General features: G+C 45.5%; 1 protein-coding gene across 2 annotated transcripts; it reads left to right on the forward strand.

Annotated features, from left to right (window-relative positions):
* The first annotated feature begins 5592 nt into the window (after positions 1-5592).
* On the forward strand, positions 5593-7741 carry LOC102021306 (chromosome unknown open reading frame, human C8orf33). 2 transcript variants are annotated; one of them, XM_005395941.2, is made up of 5 exons: positions 5593-5701; positions 5788-6093; positions 6244-6328; positions 6477-6623; positions 7161-7741. In XM_005395941.2, exons 1-5 carry the CDS (start codon positions 5696-5698, stop codon positions 7298-7300), a joined length of 684 nt encoding a protein of 227 aa, XP_005395998.1. In that variant the 5' UTR covers positions 5593-5695; the 3' UTR covers positions 7301-7741. The 2 variants fall into 2 exon arrangements, with proteins under 2 accessions (XP_005395998.1, XP_005395997.1); XM_005395940.2 differs by having other exon boundaries at positions 5660-6093.
* Positions 7742-10040: the final 2299 nt, after the last annotated feature.

Consider the following 10040-nt stretch of genomic DNA (forward strand, 5'->3'; position numbering starts at 1 on the left):
GCAAAAAAAAAAAAAAATATATATATATATATATATAAGTTAAAGTAGTTATACTACTAATTTCTGTTAGTTCAGTGAAAAGAAAGGTTTGTGCTAATATTGTTTGGACAATGAAATGCCTATATCTTGAACTCTGAGTAACTAATTTAAAGATAACAATATGCAATGTATTAACCATTGTTACCTTCCTATTTTCTTGTTTTGAAATTTTGTTGTATTTTTTCTCTTTAAAATAAAAAAATAAAATAAATAAATTCACTGTGGGGATTTGACACATATACATGATACATCTTAAATCTTTTTACTTCCACTTCCCCTCCCCACCACTCCTTGCCCTCAGTCTCTTCATATTTCCGAAATCATTTTGAGCTTTTTCAGTCAATAGTGTATTTTAAAATTGTCTCCATGTTGACTGGCTAGCTCAGCTGTGTTGGTTGCAACTGCTCTGTTGTCTATCCGTGATAATTCCTCAGTTCTCCCTTTAATATGTCTTGGAGGATACTAGGTCCCCTTGTATACACCTCCCCATTGTGACAAGCTGCTTTATACATCTGTCCAAGAGGCCTGTGGCCTCTGTCCACGTTGTTGCCCACTTAAAAACAGCATGTGATTATTTTCACATGCTTTCGACTCCTCACCATTTGTTATCATTGTTGTTTTGTTGTTCTTGTTTTACTCCAATGTTTGCTTACATTGCCCATGTATTTGCAGGGTTTTTTTGCAGAGGACTTTTTCTCTTTTCTTTTCTTTTTTTTCTTTTCTTTTTCTTTTTCTTTTTCATACTGGGGATTGAACTCAGATTCTTTACACTGAGTTATATCACCAGCCATTATTATTATTATTATTATTATTATTATTATTATTTCATTTTTAAACAGGATCTTGCTAAATTGCCCAGGCAGGACTTGAACTTGTGCTCCTTCTGCCTCTGCCCCTCGGAGTGCTGGGATTACAGGCATGTACCTGGCTTCTGATGGCCTTTTCTTGCAAACAATAATTCCAGTTGAGGTTCCTTCAAAGTACACTACATTCTTTGCCAGTTAATTCTGTGAGGATATCCAAGTAACAAATTCATTCAGCTTGTGTAAAACTTCTTGTTTCTCTCTTGAATGACCATTTACCCTGCATAGAACTGCAGGGTCTCAGTTTTCCCAGAGTCCTTTAAAGCTATTCTTTCATCTGCTGAACTTCAGTACATATTGCGAATGCTAGTTTTGCTGGTGCTTCTCTCTGATTGCCTTAAGATTTGTGCTTTGACTCATTTTTCTGTACTTTCACAGGAGCATGTCAAAATGTAATTTTTTCTGGGTTTGAGCTCAGTGTACTCCTTGATCCTGAAAATTCATGTGTGTCCAGTGCTGCATATGTTTAGTCACTTACTGCCTTTCCTAGAATCCCTTACTCTCTTCTGGGAGGTATCACTGATGTTTGAATACCAGGCAATTAAGACAGATGACTTCTTCTGTCTTGCTTCTGTGGCAGCCTCTGACCTTCGACCTCCACTTCCCAGAGAACTCCCCTAGCTCTTTCCTCTCTGCTCCTTTTCAGAGTCAATTGTTGCCACATCCCTTTCTGCATCCTAATGTGGCAATGCTCATGGAACTAAGCTTTCCTCTCTCTCAGCATCTGTGTGTTTGTCCCCACCAGTGGCTTTAAAGTGTCATTACTTAAGGACCAGGTTCAACCCCATCAGGCCCGACCTCTACCTGCATGTTTAAGTAAACATGCAATTGTTCATATGTCCTACACTTGGTGAACATTTGCCATGTTCCAGGAACTCCTGCAGACAAACAGGAACACAGTCTGCGTACAGGGTGCCACAGCACCCTGCTGACATCTGTGTCTCATTTCTTTGCTTTGCATAATGTGAGATTTATCAGTCTAATGGTAATTATAAAGATGGTTCTTTTATGGTCACTGCTGCATGCATTCCATTGTGGGAATGTATCACATATTCTTCTGTCTTTTCTAAATGTATTATTCGGGGCTAAATGTATTATTCAGTGCCTCAAGACAGGTAGAGACAAAAACACTCTGAGCTAGCCACTATTTATTAGCTAATGTAGGTGAGGGGGTAGGGTGCTTTTCCTGGAATAGCCTAGAGGCTGTGTATCACATATTCTTTATTCATTCTATTATAAATGGTATCTGTTTTCATTGTCAGATATTAGAAATCAATAGCTAGGGAGACAGTCTATAGGATTTGATGGAAGGCAATGTGTGCAGAGCTGGGGCAGTGGCAGAATGTGATGTGAGAAGAGAGATGCCTCTTTCCTCTTTCCTCTTACTTTCTTTCCCTTGCGTCCTCTATGATAGGTTTTATTGCAGGCCTTAGGGTAAACTTGTGAATGTCGCAGTGTCTGATTTAAGAACTACCTAAGGCTGGGTATGGTGCGCATGCCTACAATCCTAGCACTTGGGAAGCTGAGGCAGGAAGATCACTGAAACTTTGATGCCTGCCTGAGCTACACAGAGTTTAAGGTCAGCCTGGACTACTTAGTGAGACCCTGTCTCAAAAAACAAAACAAAACGAATAGGCCAGGACTATAGCTCAGTTTGAAGGCCCTGGGTTCAAGCCTTAGTACCTGAAAAAAAAAAAAAAGGAAAAAAGGAAAGAAAATATCTAGTGGGATGCTATGATTTGAATATGGCTTTATTTTCTAAAACTCATGTTTGAGTCTAATCCCTGTTGTGTGGCATTAAGAGTGGAAACCAAGGCCAAGCATGGTGGTGCACGCCTGTAATCTCAGCACTTGGGAGACTGAAGCAGGAGGATCATTGCAAGTTTGAGACCAGCCTGGGCTACAAGTGAGCCCAAGGCCAGCCTGAACTGCAGAGTGAGAACTTGTCTCAAAAAGACAAATAAATAAATAAATAAATAAATAAGACACACAAGAACATGCCTAGTATATTAGTAATGGCAAAATATTGGAATACGCTCAAAATATGTCATACATATTTATGAATTCTGTATTTGCAAATTTGTCTATCAGTAGGATTCATTTGTAATTGCCAAATTAAAACTTAGGGCATTTCAGAGCTTTTGTGGTTATTTACGAGCGGCCCAGAACAGTGAAAAATCTGCCTGATTTGAATGTTGTCAGTTTGAACAAATTTTCTACTCCCCCAGTGTAAACAAGAACCCTTGCCATTGTATATTTAGTGACATTATTTGCATTTTTCTAGTTTTTCTTGGCAACTTGATTAAGTCTCAAGCATAGTGTTTAGGCACTATTTAGTTTTTGCTAAATGCCAGAAGACTGTGAGATCACAGAAAATGTATGAGATCAGCTTCATTTAGATAGGAGTAATAGTACTAACAGCCATGAGTTCAATGTTAATGAATCAATATGTATAAAATAAGGTGTCCTTAAATACAACATACACAAAATTATGACCAGAGGTTCCCAGGAACTTAACTTTGTATTTCCCCAAGTAGTAATAGTTTATTATTCATTAATTCAATGAGTTTTGTTTTCAGTGACTTTGTAGAACACAACTGCTGAAAAATCAAGAATCAACCATGAGCTGGGCTTATGGTACATTATTCAGCTGAGGGAGGAGGACTGAGTGTTTGAGGTCAGCCTAGGCAACCTAGTGAGATCTTGTCTCAAAATAAATAAAAAGGGCTATAGATACAGCTCACTAGTAGAACACTTGCCTAGTACATGCGAGGCTCTGGATTTAATCTCTTGTAATGAAAAAAACCAACTGTGTATACTTATACTTGCATGTATTAAAATTTAAAAATATTTCCCGAAGAGACCAAGGAACTGAGCCCAGGAAAGATTGTTTTAGTAGAGACTAATGTGTGTCAGGAGCTGGGAAGTAGCCAGGGTGATAATGAGAACATCAGAAAGACTGGCTGCTGGCATGGCTTTGGCCATGTAGAGGACAGCGAGAGGTACAGGGAGAGGTGAGTTGAGGTTGGAGGGCTGTATGACCAGGGTAGGCAAAACAAAGCAAGGTCTGCAAATAGTTGCCTAGGCAAGGGAATGTGTTGGCTGGACAGTGAGGATAAGGACCCTGGACTTTATCCTGGAAGAAATGGAAGATTTTCAAGGAGGAAGGTGACATGGTTAGTTTTTATTTTAGATCATTCTAGAATCGGGCTGGTTCGGAAAGGAGGAGGGAATGAAACTGGATGCATAGGTGAAGAATCAGTTGCAGCTGTTCAGGCTAGAAATGGTGGTGGAAGTTATTTAGGAGCCTGGCTCATAGGGGAAGAGGAAGGAATCTGTTTAGGGAAATTTCTGGAAGGTGTTTCTGGGCCAAGTCACAGGATGATTCAGTCAAAAGAGGCAGGGAAAAAGCCCCTTGGATATGGACTTCACTCATCCCCAAACCTCCAATCTCCCAGGATTAGAATACACAACCGAGTGTGGTGGCTTTAAAATGTCTACAATTTTTTGACATTCCTCCCTTAAATGTTGAAGCACCCTCATGAGAGACATTGAGCTAGAACTACCAGCTATGCTGTTGCTAGATTCTTGACCCTCAGAAACTGCAATGAATAGCTAATACATCAGCTCTCTGTGATGTGGAGACTTCTGCTCTGAGATCTCAAAGACCGGGCAGCCAGCACTCCCACTTTATTGCCTCAGGAAATAACACTTTCTTTTTTCTTTTTTTTTTTTTTTTGTCTTTTTGAGACAGGGTCTCCCTATTCAGTTCAGACTGTCCTTGAGCTCACTTTGTAGCCCAGGCTGGTCTCCAACTCACAATGATCCTCCTGCCTCAGCCTCCCGAGTGCTGGCATTAAAGGCATGCGCCACCACGCCCGGCAGGAAACAACACTTTCTACCCCTATCTCCTTGGCAGGAATCATCAGACACCGCAGGCTCTTGTTTCAAGTGACACCCCACACCCTTCACCAGCTTGGCCTTACCCCTGGTCCTCCTGCAACCTCCATCTCCCCTCAGTTCTTAGGTATTTTCTCTCCGCTTTGGGCCCTTCCCCCAGGAGGCATAAAGGTCTCAGGAGTGGGGCTTCCTCCTGCTCCCACTCCCCAGCTCCCTCATGGCCACATCCAGTCCACCAGCGAGTGAAACATGCTGAAATTTTTGCATGTTCCTCTACCGCCCCTGCACCACTCATACACAACAGCAGAGCGAGTTTTAAACATAGCTGAGTAAGGTCATTAACTCTTGCGATTTATAGCGACTTCCCAAGGCCAGTATAATGGACACAGACTCTGGGCTGCTCTACAGGGTTCTGCAAGACCCGAGCTGTCCCCTTCTCACCCACGGCCCGCCCACGCCCACACTCCAGTCAGGCCACAGTCCCTGGTCGCCGCCAAACGTCTCTCGCTCGGTGAGGGTCTTTGCTGACCACCCTTCCGAAGCTGTCCACGTGGCACTCTGGGCGAGAGCTTTTTACGTTTACCTGCTACTGTCTCCCCACTGGCAGGTGAACTTTACAAGGCAACCTGTGTTTAGACTTTTGTCCTGCCTCCAAAAACGGTGCGGGTTGGGGTAGCACCCTGCCGCGATCTCCCGCAGCCCTTTCGGGAGCCACTCAGGCCCTTACGCCCCTACGCCCCACGCCACGCCCCCACCCCGCACGCCACGCCCCACCCCGCAAGCCACGCCCCCGGCGAGCAGAAAGGTGACCCGCGCAGCGGAAGAGTGTCCCAGGGAAGAAATCCTTGGCTGGACTCAAGGCCCTACGTAACTTCCGGTAGCCACTCGGGCGCATGGCGGTGAGCTGTGCGGGCCAAGTGCTGGTTGCGGGGCTTGAGGCCTTCGGCCGTATCTTGTGACCTTCATGCCATCCTCCTCTCCGCAGGCTCTAGGACATCCTCTTCCGGAGGCGCCTGCAGCCTCACGCCCGGTTAGCGCCCGCGCGCGCCGCAAATCCCGGCGTCCCGGCCGGGTCCCCGGAGCTCCGAATCCTTCCTCAGTCTCCCTCTGCTCAGAACCACTCGAGTGCACCGATGTCGCCACCAGAGCGCACCCCGTTGGCTGTGAAGGCGACGCAGTCTCCAACAAACAGAAGAAGAAAGCCCAGAACAGGACTTCTGTGTCGAATGGAGGCGAGAAGCCTTCGGAGAGGCCCGCCCCCGAGGAAGCCCCGCTGAGCGCCGAGGCACAGGCAAGGGTGGGGTCTCCGCGTCCCACGGGCGCGGGTCCTCGCATGGGTGTGGCCTGGGATCTCCAGAGTCAAGGCGGTGAAGCGTTTGGGGTGGGAGCTGTTGGGTGTCAGTGCCCTGAGCTCATAGCCGCTTCCTCTGGCCCATCACAGGCAGAGCAGCTGGCCCGGGAACTGGCCTGGTGCGTGGAGAAGTTGGAGCTTGGCCTCAAGACGCAGAGACCCACCCCAAAGCAGAGTGAGGGGCCCTTCTGTGTAGTCGGGGTGTGGTGAACCGTGGTAGTGCTATCGCCTCCTGGTGCTGCCAAGGGATAGGATCATTGCTTTTGCAGTGGGATGATAGGTCGGTGTACCTGAGTTCACTAGGCCTTTATTTTTCTCTGCAGAAGAGCAGGCTATTGGGGCGATCCGAACCCTGCGCAGTCAAAAAACCCCCCTGCCCCGGAAGAGGCAGCTAATGCACTCCTTGTTTGGGAACTACAGGGCTCAGATGGAGGCTGAGTGGCTGGAGGCTCTGCGAACTCTCAGGGCAGGTGAGTAGGTATTTGGGAAGGTTGGTTCAGTCCCTCTGGCTCAAGGGAGTAAGTAGGAAGTGCTTAGGAAGTGGAAGGAAGAGGCCCAGGGCAGCATGGCCTGAGATGGGGCTCAGAGAAGCTTGAGCGGCAGAAAGTGTATAGTACCTTCTCGGGGGAAAGGTCCTGGGGTGAGAGCAGGGGTAGAAAGAGCCTGATCTTCTGATTCTGTTTTTTGGGGTGGGAAAAGCTGTTTCACCAGTCTTTCTCTGGCTTTCTGTGCTATCCAGGAGGCCAGATGCCCTAACAGTTTGAGTGTAGCTTGTGAAGCCAAACAACCTGGGTTCAAATCCTGGACCTACCACTTAGATCCTAACGTTTTTGGCAAGTTACTCGATCTCACCCTAAATGAGGGGTAGTGGTGATATTACCTTATACTTTTGAGTAGTTGGTTTTGAATTGTACAAAGGGGTTAGAGCTGCGTGGACCATCTTAACTGCATGGGTAATATTAACTGTTATTATTTAGTTCTGATTGTGCTTCCCCTTCCCTTGACAGCTGCTCATTCAGCCCAAGTGCAGCCTGTAGGTGAGTCTGCCAGAAGGAAGAGCCGAAGGGTCTGCAGGCCTCGTCCAGGAGGGAGAGCCAAGGCCACCCTTGATACTCCTGATGAAGAGTTTAGGTTCAATTTCTTTTAGCCTCTTCCCCATCTTGGAACAGTTTTCACCATGGTAGCCTGTCAGGGTTTTTTTTTGAGAGCAGGGCCTTGCCAGGTATTTTCTGTCAGTGTATGTGGAGTTGCCCTGTCTGTGGTTGGTCAATGAATCTGTGGCACTTGGGCAGATATGAGACTGTCTGATGAGCACAAGACCCCATTTGTAGGTTTTGTGATGAAATCTCTCTCTTGCCAGAAGAGGCAGAGGTGCCTTTATAAAATCTACAATAAACTGAAGGGTGTGTTGTATGAAGAATACAGTAGTCATATTCCAGGATTTAAATAGCTGTTGATGATGAGGTTGTGTGGGAAAGCTATGTAACTGTACACTGGACTCACATTTGAAAGGATGCCTTGTCAAGAGTTTAGTGTTTTATGTATTATGTCATAATGTCCCAATAAATCTTTTTTTTATAAAAATGAATAATGAGTGAAAGAGTATGCTGTCTATGTTACATTAAGTACAGATGGCAGGGGCCTGGCACTGCTGGGCCCGGGTTCTCACCCCAATCCTTGGTCCTTTGTCCATATTACCTTTTTTTCTGAGCAGGTGTCATCCTCAGGGTACCAGCTTGGCCTCCACCACCTCAGGCTCTGTTCTTAGGAGCCAAGGAGCTTTCTGCCCCCAGCCAGAGACCTGGATTAAGCCTTAGTAGACTATCCATCTACATTTCGTTGCTTTGGGAGTCAGACCCAGGCCCTCTGTTTTAACGAGTTGGGATTTCCACATGGAGTAGGAGACCTGCAGAGACCTCTTAAGCAGTTTGATCTTTGCTGGGGTTTCCCAAGTTTGCATTCCAAACTAGATGGAACTTGGAGCCCATCTGTCTACTTGATATCTCTGATGGGTATTTCATGGGCAAATCGAACTACATGTTCAAAACACCTAACTAGGCTCCAATCTCTTCTCTCCCCTGCTTTTTACACACTGGCACTGCTGCCTCATTTAGTTGATTAAGCCACAAACCTGTGTCATTCTTGACCCCATGTGTTCAGTACTTCAGCAAGCAGGTCAGCTCTGTGTTTTCAAATCTATATTTTCTTTACAAGTTCTGACCCTGTCTCTTGACTGTTGTGTGAAACTGATGTTAAATCTTTCTTACTTCTGACTCACCTCCTGTCTTCACTGCAGCCACAGTGATCCTTAATGTATTTCAGATGTTTCTGCAGGTCACTGACTTCAGTGTACCTGGAAAACAATATGAAGGCCAGTGTACAAGGCCCTATATACAGCCTCTGGTGTACCCCTCTGCTCCATTCTTGCTGATTTCCTCTTTGCTCCTGAGGTAACCAACTTAATCCTACCTCAAGGTTTTTGACTTTGCTTCCATTTTGCTTGGATTGCCTTTCCTCCAGATCTTAGCATGACTGGCCTCTGGAAAATTAAGCATCAGCTTCATGTGAGCAGTCCTTGTCCACTCTGTTACTCATCAGCCAAGGTAAGGGATTCAGATAAAGCCAGGATTGCTAATAGGAAATAGATTTTCTCCTTGCAGATGTAAGTCATTATGCAGATGTAAGTTATCCAAATGACCTGTTTATTTGAGTGCCTCTTGTTACACTGTGAATCCTTATTTATTAAAATCGTAGGAGTCATTAGTAAAACGGACACATCCTGATCTCAGGAAGATGCCTTGATTTGCAGCCTAGATATGGAGCTTTAGATAAGTGGCTTTGAGACTGTATTCTGCATTCTAACTGGCTGCCAGGGAAAACAGTATCCTGGTCTACTTCACAGTTCAGACCTGACATTGAATCCAGTGTACAGTCCTTGATGTGTGCCCATCAGAGTATTCATTTAGATTTCACCTAAACACATTCCACTAAATCTTGTATTAGGCCTGTCTCTGGTGAGATGCCTCATGGGTCTTTGTGGACCCCTCCCTTATCACAGTGAGCTAGCAGACTAATAGGCTCTTCATTAACTTTACCTTTGAACTGTATTATCAACTGCTTCCTTTTCCCTACCCATTTCCCAGGGTCAGTTGGACCCTTTTTCCTCAGCTCTGGTTCTAGGAGGTTCTAGGAGTTTGGAACCCCTGAGAAAAGGAGACACCAGAGATAGATTGTCCCCTTTTTCCTTTCTGTCATTAGTGTTAGGGATAATGATTAGGTTTTGGGATGAGATTAGGGTTACAGTTCAAGTTAATGTTTGAGTTCAGTTTTGGGTTGGGCTTGGGTTAGTGGTAGGGTTTAGGTTTGGTCAGAATCTAACATGGGTTAGAGTTTGATTGGGAAGGCACAGGGTCTGGAAGAATAAAGAATCAGTGAGCTGGATGGGTGGGCCAAAACTTGCTGGCCTGGGAATCCATGGTAAGGGTGGTTTTGACTCTGGGTTAGTTGGATCCTTCTGGGGATTTAGAAAAGAATGATATGTCTTGTTGGAGACCACTATATAGTGGCTCTGAACAGGCTTTAATATTAACCAACTGGATTTCTATGTTTACTTGTGAGTTGTCTGAAGCTTAGGCACCTTGTCTGAGGATGGGCAGCAGACTCATAGTAAATGAACCTCTATGAGTCACTGGTCTAGAAAAAACCACAGCTGAAGAAACAGATCCCAGGTCTGATTCCCGGGGCTCCAAGAAGAACTCAACAACTGCATTCATCTGCTACCACTGTTGAAAGCCAGGCCACCTCAAGAGGAACTGCCCTAAGAGGCCCCATGGGCCATGCCCTGGATGCAAAGGAGACCACTGGAGATCGGTCTGCCCTCTGAGGTG

The sequence above is a fragment of the Chinchilla lanigera genome, unplaced genomic scaffold (assembly GCF_000276665.1).
Source record: "Chinchilla lanigera isolate Chin_1 unplaced genomic scaffold, ChiLan1.0 scaffold00053, whole genome shotgun sequence".
Taxonomy (NCBI): domain Eukaryota; kingdom Metazoa; phylum Chordata; class Mammalia; order Rodentia; family Chinchillidae; genus Chinchilla; species Chinchilla lanigera.